The 17,517-nt window shown below is 38.6% G+C and overlaps 1 protein-coding gene and 1 long non-coding RNA gene across 2 annotated transcripts in view; one reads left to right on the top strand and one right to left on the bottom strand.

The window, feature by feature from the left end:
• The window catches only part of PDCD6IP (programmed cell death 6 interacting protein), a 54,067-nt gene extending 43,798 nt beyond the window's left edge, over nucleotides 1-10,269 (bottom strand). Inside the window, exon 1 of the mRNA XM_011363479.2 lies at nucleotides 9,907-10,269. Coding sequence (XP_011361781.1) covers nucleotides 9,907-10,115 — 209 coding nt within the window. The 5' untranslated portion in view covers nucleotides 10,116-10,269. The remainder of the gene's footprint in view (nucleotides 1-9,906) is intronic.
• Nucleotides 10,270-10,400: 131 nt separating this feature from the next.
• Nucleotides 10,401-16,585, top strand: LOC111744543. The gene is made up of 2 exons (XR_002782193.1): nucleotides 10,401-10,654; nucleotides 11,617-16,585. It is a non-coding gene; the product is annotated as an uncharacterized LOC111744543 (long non-coding RNA).
• Nucleotides 16,586-17,517: the final 932 nt, after the last annotated feature.

The raw sequence follows: 17,517 nt of genomic DNA, 5'->3' as shown, positions 1-17,517 counted from the left end.
AAATGGTTAAAGAATATACTAAAATTATTCATGCTTATTTTGCGTGACCACAAATAAAATTCAATCAGCCATTCTGAAGTTAATAAACATCATCTTTTAACATGTAACCCAGAAGCTGAAATGCATACACTGAAAAAACTGTGAAAGCTCATACTCACCACCAAATAAAAATATTTATCAACTATTACTAGCCAAAAGCAAACTAATGTCTGCCAAGGAAACCAAAATATTTATTAAAATACTATTTCTTATTAGGATAACTGTTTCTATCCTTTGGACAAATTAATATCTCTGATAAACTGCTCATTGAAAACAGCTTTGCCAACTTTCAAATATGTTTTGGGCATGTCCACTGTGTCCATCCCCACCAGTGCCACACGATTCATCAAAGCTGCTATCCACCCTTTAAAGCAGACTAATTGCGAAAGTTTCCTAGCCAACCTCCCTGTCTTGTTTCCTCCTTCATCATTCATTTCCATCTAGTCTTCAGAGAACAGCCAGAAATATCATCAAACATGAAGCAGTCTTCCCCCTCAACAGCTTGCAAGGAGGATGAGGGGGGTGTCCAAGGCGAAGTTTTCTAACTGGCCTCTAATATATCCTCCTTCCTTTATATCCCCATCCAGACACCGTTCAACAGGGCTGTGTGTCCAATGATTATTTCTGAGGCTAGCGTTTTGGAGGGAGGGACAACATATCTGAGACCATGTTCTTGGCTGGCATGGTGATCAGTTTGATTACAGAAATAACTAAGCAATCAAATAAATAAACTGAAGAGAGTGGGAGCCAAGTTTCTAACAGAGAAAGGAGTTACTAATAAGGGAAGCGAGAAGGCTAGAATAAACTCTTTGTCTTGGGACTGGAATTGGAAGTATTGGTGTAAACTCACTTTTTAATATAGGTGAAAGATACAAAAACAAGTGTGTGGGGGGTGTGTGTGTGTGTATTTCTTAAACATATATGCTGAGAGGGTCTACAAGCAGTAACACTTAGGTAGCAATAAGCATACCTAGTGCCCAGGTAAATAATGTTCTGCATTAAAAGGAGCCAGTACTCCTTAGAGATATGGCTGACTCCATGGCTGTGACTAAGAAAATTGAAGATTCAAGCCTAAAATATCTTGCTATGTCAGAGGAAGTACTCAAAAAATAATGCAGACGTGTCAAAAGAACACACAAACTAGCTTTAGAGGGCTCCCACTGGCCAAGTCTAGAACAACTTAGGTAAAATAAAAAACAGATCATAGCCCATGGAGAAAAATAAGAACACCATTCAGAAGTAAATAAACAGGTGAATAGGAAAAGCTCTACCATACTGTATAACGCCAACTAATAAATCTGGAAGAAATAATCAAGTTAGAAAAATCAGCATTTGGCACCTTTCAGAATATGATATCTGATTCAGGTAAGATTCATCAATGGATGTTAAAACATGAAAGTTTGACAGAAACAGGATATTACATAGTCTCAAAGTATCTCCCCACAAATACTAATTATTAAAACACACTTATTAATCATAAGGTTTAGAAACATGTCAGACACCATCTTAACCAAGGAATAAAAGCTAACATTACCAGCAACGGGACAAATCAACATGGTGTTCTTTCCAACGGCACTAAAGGAACATAGCATCACTTTGGTGGTACTAACGGCCGAAAATGCATAAATCACAAGAAAATATTAGCCAAATCCTCATTGAGGGATATTCTACAAAGTAACTAGCTTGTACTCTTCAAAAATGTCAAGGTCATGAAAGACAGAGAAAAACTGAGGAACTGTTCCAGATTGAAGGAGACTAAAGAGACAACAATTAAAGGCAACAGAGGATCCCGGATTCATTTTTGGACCTGTAAACTATATTACTGGGAGAATCAGCAAAATTTTAATGAATTCTATGAATTAAATGGTAATATTCAATCAATGTTAATTTCCTGATTTTGAAAGTTGTACTGTGGTTGTATAGGAGCATATTATTGTACTTAAAGCACTATAAAACACTAGTGCTTGGAAAAATTATGAGACTAGTTCCATCAACTTTATTTTACAGATGAAAAAAAAAAAAATTCCATCATGCAACAAACTAAATTTTAAGCCACGAAAGGATGACAGACAAATCTATTTAGAAATTTTACGAAATCTACATAAATTACTCGAGTTAAACAAAACTAAAATTACAAACTATTAAAAAATAAATGTGAGAACACAACATATCAACACATCAAAACCAGTTGGATACAGCCAAAAGCAGACTCAGAAATAATATACGGTCCTACAATAAATGTATTAGAAGAACAAAAAAGATAAAAAGCTAATCATTCAATACAAAAAAAAGAGGAAAAAGAAAATAAGTGAATGACAAAAGCAGAAAACAAACCAAAAAAATCATAGACTTAGTTTTAAAAAAGAAAAAGGTGGCTGCGAACCTTTAGCAAATCTGATCAAGGGGGAAAGTCACACGTATAATACATGCACAACATTAGGAATAAGAAAAAAACTAACTACAGATTATGAGGAGAATAAAACATTTTGCAAGAACTTCTGTCAAAAAGATACCATAAACATAATTAAGAGAAAAGTAACAGATCTGGAGATGATATCTGCAATATACACAATGGAAAAGGATAAACAGCCAACAAAGGTAAATAAATACTCCTAAAAATTATTAAGGAAAAAAACAAGCAACCTAGAAAATGGGCAAAGAAAAAGAACAGACAACACAAAGAAAAATTAACTAATTGACCAGTAAATGTAAAATGCTGGACCTCAGAGAAATCAGGGCACCGTAACCTAAAATAAGGTACCATATCTCATCCACCAATTTAGCAAAAAGGAATAATTTGAATTATTAATCAGAAAGTATTAGGAAGGACATGGAGGAATAAAAAACTCACATACGCCTGCTGATGGGAATATAAATTGATACAACCACTGTGGAAAGCTGAAAATGCAGATACCCTCTTCCACTTAAACAAAGATCTGAATAAACACCCTTTTCTGCTCACTCCCAAAATTCCACTAAAAATTTTAAAATTAAAAAGATAAAAATGCACAAGAATAAAAAGAATGGGAAAGAGCACAACAGTGTATGAGATTTCAATTAAATTTTCCAAAAAGTGAAAGCAGAAAAAGCTAAAAATAGAGCTGCCTAGGCTAACAAAGTATAAGCCAAATCATACCAGAGAAGCCAGAAAGGATCTGAATTAAGCATGAGGTATCACTGAAGTCAGGAATTCAATGTGAGGCTGGGAAGAAAAGGTGTGGTGGAAAATCTTTGAAAGAAACCTTCAAGCTAACAGATCCTCTACTCTGAGAGTACTTTTACTCACTGGAAATGTTAGGGATATCAAGCTAAGGTAGGGATCAAGCAGAGCTAAGGGGACAGGATGGGACCTAGGAGGCTATGGATTCAAGTGCTAATTGCCTACATCATTCTTTTCCCTTCCTCCTAACCCCAGCTTTTAGCTGGGTACGTGTCTGTCTTTAATAAAAACTCCTGAGCTTCTGGTCAAGATGGCACTGTGCTTACATCCTCTCACAACCACATCAAATTACAACTAAACTACAGAATAGCCATCATTGGGAGTCACCCAAAGTCTATCTGAACAGAAATCCTACAATTAATTGGTGATACACAGAAGAGGTCACCTCGAGACTGGTAAGAGGAGCGGAGATGAGAAGCGGGCTCGCCCCACATCCACGACGGGGCATTGAGAATCGGAAGAAATATCTTGGCTATGGAGTTCCTCCCAGAGAGCAAGGGGTCTCGTTCCAGTCCCAAACCAGGCTCCCCAGCCCAGGGTTCCAGAGCCAGGAAGAGAAGTCCCCACAACTTCTGGCTGTGAAAACCAGTGGAGATTGTGGCTCAGTGAAAGGAAGGGCTGAGGGGGTCACAGACTGTCCTTGTAAGGGGCCTGCACATAGACTTACTCACTGACAAGACTCACTTGCTCTGAGCTCCAGTGCTGGGGCAGTAGCTAGAAAAGCACCAAGGACATTTGGGGGAGGAACTGAGTTGTCTGGCTTCAGGGCGAGGGCTAGAGGGGCAATTTTTTCCCAAGAGAGAAGTGCTGACAGAGGGCACTTTGTTCTTTTGTGGAACTCCCCCTCCCCGCACCACACCTACCCCTAAGCCCCCATCCGGACTGTAGACCCAGGCGGGTGCTATATCTAAGCTCCATTAAGGTAGCTAACACAGGTCGCCCCACTGATCCCCTGAGACCCCACCCCTTCCAACATGTGAGCCCACTCAGTCTACTTCCAGTGGATTTTCCATACAAAGGGCCTGTCTTGGCTCATGCTGTGGACTTTCCTAAAATCTCTCAAAGGTTCACAAACCCCAAACAAGTGGCATCTGGCCCCAGTATGCCCCATACCTCTTGCTAAGCAGCCCTAAGCCCGGAGCTAGCAGTAGCTGGCCTTGGTTTCTGACTTGGCCTCTGGAGGCACTTCCAAGCCCAGCATGGGTAGCGGCTATCTGTAGATTGCTTGGTTGCTCCAGGCAGGGCATAGGCTGCAGCTGAACTTGGCCTGAGGCAGGGCCACTCCCAGGAGGCCCCAGCTTCAGTCAGAGCCAGAGCACCACCCAGGGTCATATTTGAGGACGACACACCCAAAAGGTAGACAGGGCAGTCACTAGAGCCTAAAGCAAATCCTGCTCAGTAGGGTCAGCCCCTGCACAACAGCTTCTCCACTAGTCATGGCCAGTCATCAGAACCAATCAGCCTGAGGGTCAATCCCTCCCACTGATAAGCAAACAGCAACGAAGGCTCAAGTACAACAGGAGGGCACACACAACCCATACAAGGGACATACCTAGAGCACCTGGTTCAGGTAACCAGAGAAGACTGTGCCACTGGGACCCACAGCATACCTACTGCATAAGGCAAGGCCACTCTACTAATACTGGGGAAAAGAGCAGCCCTACCTACTACATAGAAACAAACACAAGTAGGAGCCAAAATGGAAAGACAAAGAAACATGTCCCAAATGAAAGAAATTAACAAAGCTCCAGAAAAAGAACTAAACAAAATGGAGTAATCTACCAGATGCAGAGTTCAAAACACTTGTTATAAAGATGCTCAATGAACTTATGGGATTAACTCAGTGAGAACATAACAAAGAGATAGAAAACATAAAAGTGAAGACAGAAAACATAGAAAAAGAACCAGTCGGAAATGAAGAATACAATAACTGAAATGAAGAATGCACTAGGAGGAATCAACAGATTAGATGAAACAGAGGAACAAATCAGCGATTTAGAAGACAAGGTAGCAGAAAACACCCAATCAGAACAGCAGCAACAAGAAAAAGAAATCCAAAAAAGTTAGGATAGTTTAAGGTAGTGGTCCCCAACCTTTTTGGCAGCAGGGACCAGTGCTCCTATGAGAATCTAATGCTTGATGATCTGAAGTGGAGCTGAGGCGGTGATGTCAGCACTGGGGAGTGGCTGCAAATACAGATGAAACCTAGCTGGCTCTCCCACCACTTGCCTTCTGCTGTGTGTCCCAGTTCCTAACAGGCCATGAACCAATACCGGGCTGCAGCCTAGGGGTCGGGGAACCCTGGTTTAAGGGCCTCGGGGACAACATCAAGTGTACCAATATTCACATCATAGGGATATCAAAAGGAGAAGAGAGAGAGCAAAGGACTGAAAACATATTTCAAGAAATAATGACCAAAAACTTCGCTAACCTGGTGAAGGAAATAGACATGTAAGCCCAGGAAGTGCAGAGAGTCCCAAACAAGAGGAATCCAAAGAGGCCCGCACCAAGATGCATCATAACTAAAATGCCAAGGGTTAAAGACAAAGAGGGAATCTTAAAAGCAGCAAGATAAAAAGCAGTTAGTTACCTACAAGGAGCTCCCATAAGACTGTGAGCTGATTTCTCAAGAGAAACGTTGCAGGCCAGGACTGGCAAGAAATGTTAAAAGCTATGAAAAGCGAGTTCCTACAATCAAGATTACTCTACCTAGCAAAGTTATCATTTATAATCAAAGGATAAAGAGCTTCAAAAAGATAAAGAGCTTCCCGAAGGTAAGAAAAAGCTAAAGGTCATCGTCACCAAACCAATATTACAGGAAATGTTAGAGGGACTTCTTTAAGAAGAAAAAAAAAAAAGAAAAAATTACAAATATGAACAATAAAATAGTAATAATGCCATATCTATCAACAATTACTTTAAATGTAAATGTATTAAATGCATGAATCAAAAGACATAGAGTGGCTGAACGGATATAAAACAAGATCCTTACAAATGCTGTCTGCAAGAGACTCACTTCAGATCAAAAGACAGACTTAAAGGGATGAAAAAAGATTCATTTTCATGAAAATGGAAACAAACAAAAAAAAGCTGGCGTTAGCAATATTTATACCAGACAAAACAGACTTTAAATCAAAGGCTATAACAAGAGACAAAGAAGGACCCAGTTATCCCACTTCTGGGAATTTATCTGAAGAAACCCAAAACACCACTTTGAAGGGACAAGTGAATCCATATGTTAACTGCAACATTATTTACAGTAGCCAAGATATGGAGGCATCCTAGGTGTCCATCAATAGATGACGAGGTTACACACACAATGGAATATTACTCATCCATAAAAAAGAATGAAATCTTGCCATCTGCAACATGGATAGAGCTAGAGGGTACTGTGCTAAGTGGAGGAAGTCAGGGAAAGACCAATGACATATGTGGAATCCAGATAACTAGATAAACAACAGAAACAAGTTCACTGAGCATTTTGATGGTTGCCAGATTGCAGGTGGGAGATAGGGGGATTGGAGAGGGAATTAAGAGGTACAAATTGGTAGTTGCAAATAGTCATGGGGATGTAGAGTATAGCATATACTCAGTAGTATTGTAATAACTATGTATAGTGTCAGATGGGTACTGAATTTATTGGGGTGATCAGTTCATAAGTTATAGAAATGTCTAATCACTGTGTTGTACACTTGGAACTAATGTAAATATTGTATGTCAACTATAATTGAAAAAAATTAAAATATAAATTTTTTTTAATTCCTTTTCCTATCCTACCCTTCTATGAGATGTGGACGTACATAATGGCCAATAAAAATTATAAGCAGGGTATCGTGGAGCAATTTCCAGGAAACATTCTGGAGGTTGGGCCCTCTGCCTCCTTTCTCCCTTCCTCTATCCCACTGTCTGAAACTTGAGTATGACTGCTATCTGAACCCTGAGATCAAGGATTCTAGGTTTTACAGAGGAGTTAGCAGGAAGGAGCCTGAGCTTGATGAACTTCACAGAACCACTAGACCATCTTTGGACTGTCAGAACTACCTATCTACCAACTTTTTATACAACAATAAAATCATAACTTAACTCGCTGATAATTTGAGATCACATGCAGCTGAATCCAAACCTAATACAGGCACCACAGATGATATAAAAAGACTGTATACATGACTGTTAAAATCCCCAACCTCGTTCCCCTGATCATATTTCAGAAAGCTGACAACCAGCTTTTTCATGGAAGCAGACTGGAAGCTTTCGCTCTAAAATACTGCCACAAAAAACAAGGATGCTGATATCTGGAGTCTCCCCAAAAAAACAACCAGCAGGGTTCCCATCTGATCACCCTAGAATAAAGTTCGCCATTTACTAAGGCTCTTTTAATCAATTTTTAGTTAAAGACACTTTATAAAAGATGACGTTCATTCTCCATATCTTACAGATAAATGTATATTTTAGAAAATTTTCATAGAGCAGCTACACATTAGTAATAATAAAAAGGCAAGTCCATCACTGTACCTATTCATGGAGCTGTGTACCAGGACATACCAAACTAACCTCTATTCTTTGGAAATTAACTTAACCCCCCCCTTTTCTGAAAATTTTACTTAAAAAGTTTATTAAGTTAAAAATATGTAAGTTAGTGTTCAGTTTACAAAACTATCCAAACGTATTAAAAAATATTTTGCTTCACTAAATGTCTCACAAATGTTTGATTTTTTTACAGCATATATATATACTCAAAGAACTTTTGTACATACCTCCATTATAAAATTTAATAGACAGCAGTATATCTACTAGCTTACCCTAACCCCACTAGAAGAGCCAGAAGTGAAAAAAAATCATAGTTGTTAATGAATACTCTAAAAATAATATAAAGATGACTAATAAAATATTAGTTTCAAAGAGACTATCTCTGCAACAACCCTAATATCTAGGAACAGTTCTCACATTTATGCCTGGGAAAAGAAAAATGGAATGAATAAATGAAATTCTGAAGCTCAAGGCTGAACCCTATCAGAACTACAATCCATTATTCTCTCTCCTCTGTTAGTCCCGAATCCATGCAGCAACTGTCTCTGAAGACTCTAAGTTCCTTAAGGGTGGGGACCAAAACAAACCTAATCTATTCAACACGACTGTTACAGTGTTCATTACACCCACGGTGTTTTTAATACTACTAATGGAAAATCCTCACTGAATACAATTCATGTCTATATAAAAACTGCTTGAGTTTTTTAAAAGTATGTTAATTATAAAGAATGTGTGGGTAGTCCTACATTAACTTTTTAAAAATGCTTATATTAAGTATCAAACTAATGATCTCTACAACCTAATAGTCTTAACTTCTAAACTGACACCAAGAGGTCATAATCTCTTTGAGCAATCTATTCAGTATTCTCCTTTTGGGGAACCAGCTTTTCTCCAGTCCATATTGCTTTGATCCATGGGGAATGGAGAAATTAAACCAGATGAGTAACTCAGACAAGGGAATTAAATTAGCTCATTTCCCACCATTATAAATAGGCACAAGCCAATCCAATCAGAGGCCTTTCAAGGACTTCCACCAGAGCTAAGGAAAAATGCACTCTCTTATGTAAGGTCCTCAGTGTTATGGAGCACTGTAATTACAGTAGAGCTGCCAGTGGCTCTCCTTCCCAATACAGGAACAAAAGCTCACCTAAGAGGGAGTCAACATGGAGACAAGATGATCTCTAATGCTCCCTAAGGCTAAGGAAGCAATATTCCTAGACTTTTCAGTTACCAAAACAAACGAGCTGGTTTAACCTGGGCTTCCTTTACTTACATCCTAATATAGCTTTTTCTCCTATGAAACAAGAATATGTTACACGTAGAAATGAGATCATTAACGAAGTAGGTGAAAGAAATTTTTATACTATAAAGTGCTATAAAATGTTCTGCTATCCTAAGTGGAAAGAACCAGAAAAGGAACGCTCATTAAATACAGCATGAGCTCAATAAGCATTTGCTAAAATAACAAATTTACCCATTTTGTGCATACTTGTTTGTGAACAAGCTGACTGTAAGCAATTTATCTTGAACATTCGATCGCGTCGCTCAAGCTTAATTTCAAATAACTGTAGCAATTAACTTCTGGAATTCTCCATGTCATTTGATTATGAACTTAAGATGATGGCTCATTTCAAGTAGACAATGTGATTAATAGATATTTGTTCCAGTGTCCCGATTCTCCCACTTCCCTCAAGCAACTACTAATTTGAAATCTAAATCTGGTCAAGCAAGTCTTAAGACGGCAATGTAAAAACAGAGTAAAAGAGTCTCAGAGACCACCCCCCACACACACTAAAAAAGTGAAAAAAACTAGTTCTGCACAAATGTGGCACGAGAGATCAGTACGTGGCAGACCGTTCCTCCCAGGTATCTGATCAACCAAGCCCAGGCGGATCAAGGGCTGTGGCGAGCCGGCAGGACAAGCAGGCAGTCAGCGGTGGTGAAAGGCGCGGCTCAGCTCACTAGGAAGGAATGCAGTAGACCACACCTACGCGCCTGGCCAGGCCAGGGCGGGGCGGCCGGGACAGGGCCGAGTGGGTAAGGGAGGGAACGGAAAGGCGAAGGAAGGAAGTAGGGCAGCAGGCTGCAAAAACCGTCCCCGGGCCCGGCCCCAGGCCCACCTCAAGAGCGTCTCCAGCGCGCCCTCGTGCTTGTCCAGGGGGCGACCGAGAGCGGCGCGGCGCAGCTTACTGAGCTCCTCGGCCGCGCGGCAGTACTGGGCCTGCTCGTCCCCGCCGCTCGGGTACGTCTGCTGGATGAATTTCACCAGTGGCTTGGCTAGGTCCACTTCCGAGGTCTTTTTCAACTGTACCGAGATGAACGTCGCCATGGCAAGCACCTCGGTGGCCGTTCCAGCCAAATAATCTGCGGGACAGCGAAGAGGCCGAGGAGCTTGGAGAACCGGGTTGGCGGACTGGCGGACCTACGGGCTGACGGACGCGCGCGCTCGGCCTGCGCTTCGGGTCCGGCAACTTCCGGGAGCTCCCGCGCAGGCGCCGTCGGCGCGCAGCCCGCAGTCACGTGAGGAAGTCCGGGCGGTGGCTCAGCACACCTGGGCCCCACTGGGCCTGGGCCGAGCGGTGAGCTCCTGGCTTCCTCAGCATGCGGAATATTCACCTTCCTTCTTACTGCTGCGACGAATGGACAGACGCTTTCCTGTAAAAGTAACCATTCCTCCACCGGAACAACTCGGTGAGGTACTCCTATTACTGCCCGCCGCCACAGTTTGCGGTGACATGTGCAAGACCTTACAACCTCAGCGTTATTGTGACCTGTGGTAGTTTATTCAGAGGACTGCTGTGTACAAGTACTGAGTTTACAGAAAGCTTAGAAGGCAAGGTCCCTACCATTGTGCACTTTATACTTCAGGTAAGAACGCAGATACTATAAAAAGCATCATGATAGAAAAAACAGTTCTTGGAATGTGAGATATTAAGAGTTTCTTGGAAGAACCTAATTTAAACGGGATAATTAGAGAAGTCTTTTCTGAGAACGTAAACTTAAAGTGACTTTCAGTTAGAGAAAATGCTTAACATTAGAAGAAGGGAAGAGTGGCAAGGGAGAGCCTTCCAGAGCAAGAGGCGGCAGGTGCAAAGGCCCTAGGAGGCAGCACTTCCCATGTTCAGAGACTTGAAGTAAATGGTGTGACAAAAACTTAAAAGCAAGTAAAGAATGGAATGAAATAAAGTTGGAAGAGTAAGCAGACATCAGATCATTCAGAACCTTGTATGCCATGTTAAAGAATTGGTATTGTAGAATAAAACAAAGGAAAATGTAAGTGGCATTTTGATAATAGCGGTATTATACAATTACTTTTAAAAGTCCACCCTGTGCATCCAAGGCCACAAGTAAATGTCCAGAAGGTGAAACATCCTGCAAGCTAACTAGCCCCATCTCTTCAATTTATTGTTATGAAAAAAGCCACTACTCTATGATTGAATCCTGGTTTGAATAGGCCACCTACAAAATGCATTTTCAAGAATTGAGGAAATTTGAATATAAATGGATTGAGTATAAGAAGAAAATGTATTGCCATGGAAGGCAGAAATTATTAAGTGAAAAAAGCATGTCACTGAACAGTATATATGTTACAACTCATTTTGGTAACAAAATGCACTTACATGCTTTTATGTACTATGAAGAAAGATCTAGAAGGGTTACACCCAAAGATGTTAGCAATTGTAATCTTTGGAAGTAGAAATGTTTATTTTTATTTTCTATATTTTTGCCCATCTTTTTATGTAGTTTTTTACAGCATACATATTACTTTTGTTATAAAATGTTATTTTACCACAATTTTTTAAAATTTTAATTTAATTAAAATATTCTAGGTTAAAATAAAATAGCTATTCTGGCTGCTGTGTAGAGATGCATTAGAAGAAAGCAAGATGGAAGCTGGGAGGCATATCATAAGACCATTTCAGAAATCCAGGCAAGAGTTCATGAAAGCTAACATTAGCAGGAGTGAGCCAAGTTGATATATTTTTTAATTAAATATTGAAGAATTTGCTGAAAAACAATAGGAAGGTGAAGAAAAGGGAGTGATCAAGGATGCTCCTGGCATTCAAGCCTGAACATCTGAGTGGTTGGCGGAGTGGTTTACTGATACTATAAAGAGAACTGATGGATAATCCACATATGGGAGCAGGGAATGGAGACTGTTTATACCCAAACATTCAAGTGGAGTCATTAAATTGACAGTTGTGTGAGGTTAGAGCTCCAAGAAGGGATCTTATTTGAGAACTGATAGTCGACTTACAAATTATTTTTAAGCCCTGGAACTATAAAAGAATACAAAAAGAAATAGGTCAGAAGCTATCAAGAAATATAGTATCAGATTCAGCGTTTACAAAGACAGAAGGTAGCAGAGAGAATGAAGATTCAGAAGATCTGAAGATAACCAAAGAAGCAAAGTGCATAGTAAGGGGAAAGGAAGGGATAACCAGAGCAGGAAGGGTACAAGGAGAGGGCTTAACTGTCAGAAAGATGAGAAATATGTCATTTGTTGAGGCAGATGGAGGGGAAAAGGAAATGAACATAGATGTGGTTAGTTTTGTGGCATCAATCAAAAGAAGGTTAAGGTGATCCTATGTGATAGAACCTAAAAAAAATCAAAACTACTTAACATAGCATGGTCTATCTCTGCATAGCTCTTCAACTTAATATTTTGCCACTTCCTCATTTATTACTGCACAGTCACATCAGTCTTATTTCAGTTTTTCAAACTCACTAAGATCTTTCTTTCCTCATATGACCTAGAATACTTTCTCCCTTCATATCTCAGTTGAAATATCTGCTCCCCATTATACCATCTACAGTAGATTCCCCATGTGTTAATATCTAGCTCAGCCATTGTTTATTTCCTTCATAATACTTATCCTAACTTGCAAGTAATTTGTTCATTGATTTAATTTTTTTCTGAATTCTCTTCTAGACTATAAATTCCTTGAAGACAAAAATTGTGTTCTATATACCGTTATATCTCCAATACTTAGCACATTATAAGAACTCAGGAAATATATTTGAATAAGTAATTGAATTTCATTACTTGTAAAAAAAAAAAATTAGATTTCTACTATCAAAATAACAGTGGCCAAAGGAGGATGGTATATTAGGATAGGCTAGCTTGTGCTCTGATGATAAAGTTCCAAACTCTGAGTGTCTTAACATAATAAACATTTGTATCTTGCTCACTCAAAGTCTAAAGGGACAGAGTAGCTGTCCTCTAAGCACTGTCTCAGTGATCCAGACTAGTTTGATTTTGTACCTCAGCCATTTCAACCTGAGACTCCACATTCAAAGGGGAAGAGAGAATCTGTAGCACCACACAGCAAGTTTTCACAACCTTAACCTTCTCACATCTACTCACATTTCACTGACTAGTCCTTTCACCTAACCCATCAAACTGCAGTGGAACTGGGAAGCGTAGTTTTCTGTATGCCTGGGAAGGAAGAACTGAATATTGGGGAGCACTAGTGATACATTCCAAGGAGGAGTTTTACTGCTTCCAAACTTGCTTATAATAACATTGATTTTCCATCTGTGTATTGAAACTTCATAAAATATGTTTTTAGAATCTATTCTCAGTGTAATATTTTAAAGGATATTAAATCTATAGATTTTCCTCCCTGATAATCCTCAGTTCTTTTGGACCCATCATTACCCTCACTGATTGAACCAATGGAAATAATTGCCTAGGAATAGGGGAGAAAAATTAGGAACTGGAATATAAAAAGGGTTGAATTTCTTGAGGACTTTTAAATTAAACTAAGGAGAAAGTCATACAATACATTATTTGTCCTGTATATTTGTGTCCTTCCACATAGGCTCAGGAAAAGTCCAAAGGATTGATCTTGCTTACAAATGGTTTTAACAATGAGAAGATAGATGAATTCGGTAAAGCTGCAAAATACAAAATTAATATACCAAAGCAGTTGCATTTTTATACAGTAACAATGAATTATCATAGAAATTAAGAAAACAATCTCATTTTTAATAACATCAAAAATAGTAAACTTCTTAGGAATAAATTTAACCAAGTAGGTGAAAGAACACTGAAAACTATAAAACATTAATGAAAGAAATTGAACAAGATACAAAGATTGGAAGAGTTAGTATCGTGAAAATGTTTATACTACACAGAGCCATCTATAGATTCAATGCAATCCCTATCAAAATTCTAATGGAATTTTCACAGAAATAGAAAAAAACTATTATAATATTTGTTTGGAACCACAAAAGACCCTAAATAGCCAAAACAATTTGGAGAAAGAACAAAGCTGGAGATATTATTCTCCCTGATTTCAAACTATATTACAAAGCTATAGCAATCAAAACGGTGTGGTATTTCACAAAAACAGGTACATAGATCAATAGAACTAAATAGAGAGTCCAGAAATAAACCCATGAATAAATGGTAAATTAATTTTTGACAAAAGAGCCAAGAATATATAATGGAGAAAAGATACTGTCTTCAGTAAATAGTACTGGGAAAAATGGATATCCACATGTGAAAAAATGAAACTGGACTCCTTTCTTACACTATACACAAACATGTCAAAATGGATTCAAAACTAATGTAAGACCTGAAACCACAAAACTCCTAGAAGAAAACATAGGGGGTAAGAACCTTCACACTGTCCTTGACAGTGATTTCTTTTGGGGCGGGGGGAGGGGGGATTTGACACCAAGAGCAAAGGCAACAAAAGCAATAATAAACAAGTGGACTACATCAAACTAAAAGCTTCAGCACAGCAAAGAAACCATCAACAAACTGAAATGGCAACCTATGAAATGGGAGAAAATATTTGCAAACCACTTATCCAATAAGGAGTTACTATCCAAAATACGTAAGGAACTCTTACAACTCAAGAGCCCACCCTAAAGAAAACATTAAAAAATGAGTAAAGAACCTGAATAGACATTTTTTCCAAAGAAGACATACAAATGGCCAACAGATACATGAAAAAGTTCTCACTAATCATCAGAGAAGTACAATCAAAACCAAAATGAGATATTGCCTCAGACCTGTTATAATAACTATTGTCAAAAAGAAGAGACATCAAATGCTAGAATATGGAGAAAAGGGAGCCCTCGTACACTGTTGGTGGGAATGTAAACTGGTGGAGGTTCTTCAGGAAATTAAAAATGGACCTACCATATGAAAATGAAATCATCTCAAGGAGATATCTGTAACCCTACGTTCATTGCAGGATTATTCGCAATAGCCAAGGTATGGAAATGACCTAAGTGACCAATGAATAAATAAAATGTGATTATCTCTATAGAGATATAGCTATATAATGGATTATTATTCAGTCATAAAAAGAAGGTAATTCTGCCATTTGTAACAACATGGATGAACCCAGAGGGCCTTATGCTGAATTATATAAGCCAGACAGGAAAAGACAAATACTGCCTGCATGGTATCACTTAGATGTGGAATCTGAAAAAAAGTCAAACTAGTAGAAACAGAGTAGAGTGGTGATTGCCAGGATCTTAGGGTAGGGGAATTAGGGAGAAGTTGGTAAAAGGGTACAAACTTTCAGTTACAAAATGAATAGAGAATCTAATGATAACATGGTAACTATAGTTTAAAATACTGTATTGTATAATTGAAATTAACTAAGAGAATAGAACTTAAGTGTTCTCACAAGACAAAAAAAGGGTGTGTTAACTGGATGGTGGGAATCTTTTCATAATTTATATGTATATCAAGTATCATGTTGTATACCTTATATTACAATTTCATTTGTCAATTATATAAGTAAAACTGGAAAAATGAAAAACGAAAAAATGGGAGATGGAAAACTTTTACAGTACTCATAGACTCCTAGTCTCTCCCTCTGCCCCCACAAGATGTCACTGTTAAAACACAGAAGATATGCTATATCAAGACTTCACAAGATGGAGCTATTAAAACGTAAATGTTCGGGCAGTCTGCAGTTACAAAGTTACAAACGCCAAGGGCTATTTTTTCTAGAATACACCTGTGATGCTAGAGTGAAATTTATAAAGACCGAGTTAGAAACTTATCCTCCCAACCAGTGATGTTAAGCCTAGATAAACAATCCAGGCTCTTCTCTCGTCTCTCCTTTCTCCCTCATCAGCCCTGGTGTATTTTGCTGCCATCTCAGGTCAGGGCCACTTCAGTGCATCAGAGGCGATGTAGTAACACTGACCCTCCTGAAGAAAGTGGTCAGGGTCTCAATAACTTTCTTCCCAGAAAGCTCCTTAGTCTTTGGGAAAATTTGCTGACTATTTTCCCATCACTTGTGTACCAAAGATCATGGTGAAGAGAGCAGTGTTGACAGCTCCCAAAGTGTCCGGCTACACCTTTCCCCTGCTTGCCTTAACATTTACCTAATTAAAAGGAAACCTCCTTCAATAACAAAGGGTTTTGGGGGGACCTCCACTAACAGAGATGCAGCTGCCAGTTTTAAATGGTAGTAATTCTCATTTCACTTACCCATGAGTCAACTTCTTACCAATACTGATCACTTTTTATACTATAACTTTACTACTATGTTCTGGTAAAACTTCCTATTGCCATAGGAGTGATTTTCATGCTTTATATTGTTGCGTATGTGGGCTGCTTCCATTTTCTCAATATTACAACATGGCCAAGATGGTATTAAATCATTATTCACATTCATATTTCCTTAGAATAAATTTCAAAAGTGAATGTTAAAGGGCATGAGCATTTTTTAAAGTTTTCAATCTGACAAAATTGTACCTCATCTGAAATAGATGTATGACTTTACATTTCTATCAACAACATAAAAAGTGCTAAAACCTTAACCAACATTGGCTATTTGTTTTTTTAATCTTCACCAATTGGAAAAGTGAAAAATAGTTTCTCACAATTTTAATTTGCATTTATTTTACTTTTACTGAGGCTATGGATTTTTTCATGTGTTTCTTAGCCATTTTTGTATTTTGTGAATTACTGTTTTTAATTTTTCTTTTGGAAAACTTATTCTTCATATTGATTTGTAAGAGTGTTTTCTATTATAAGGATAATAACCCCTTATTGCAAACGTTGCACATATTTACCCTAGTTTGTTGTTTGCTTTTCAATTTTATTTATGGAATTTTAAAGCACCAGCTTTCTAACGCACAGAATTTTATACTGTTAAAGACCCAAGTATTGTGAAGTAACAGATCATTAGAGAAAAAGATGATGCTCTAGTCTCCAGAGAAGAAGAAGAAAAGGTTACATATGAAGAATCATAATAAAAATGACTGTACTTCTCAACATTTGCAGGAAGAAAACATGGAACAGTGTTGTCAATGTTTTGAAGGGAAATGTCTTCCCACCTTGAATGGTATAATCAGCCAAAATATCAATTAGTGAGAAGATTGAATTTTAACACTTTAATACTTGTAAGATCTGAAAAAATCACTACCTTTTGGTTTTCCAGTGCTGCTATAACAAATTACCACAAACTTAGTAGCTTAAAACAATCCAAATTTATTCTCTTGCAGCTCTAGAGGTCAGAATTCCTAAATCAAGTCATTGGTAGGTCTGTGTCCTTCCAGAGGCACTAGAGAAAAATCAGTTTCCTCGTCTTTTCCTAGCTTCCTGAGACCCTCATGGCCCCTTCCTTCACATATAAAACCAATTTTCATTCTCTCTCTCTCTCTCTCTCTCTCTCTCTCTCTCTCCCTCCCTCTCTCCCTCTCTCTCTCTCTCCCTCCCCCTCCCTCCCTCCCTCCCTCCCTCCCTCCCT

The sequence above is a fragment of the Pteropus vampyrus genome, unplaced genomic scaffold (genome assembly GCF_000151845.1).
Source record: "Pteropus vampyrus isolate Shadow unplaced genomic scaffold, Pvam_2.0 Scaffold1, whole genome shotgun sequence".
Taxonomy (NCBI): Eukaryota; Metazoa; Chordata; class Mammalia; order Chiroptera; family Pteropodidae; genus Pteropus; species Pteropus vampyrus.
The sequence above is the reverse complement of the archived record's forward strand: the minus strand, read 5'-3'. Positions and strand labels throughout refer to the sequence as shown.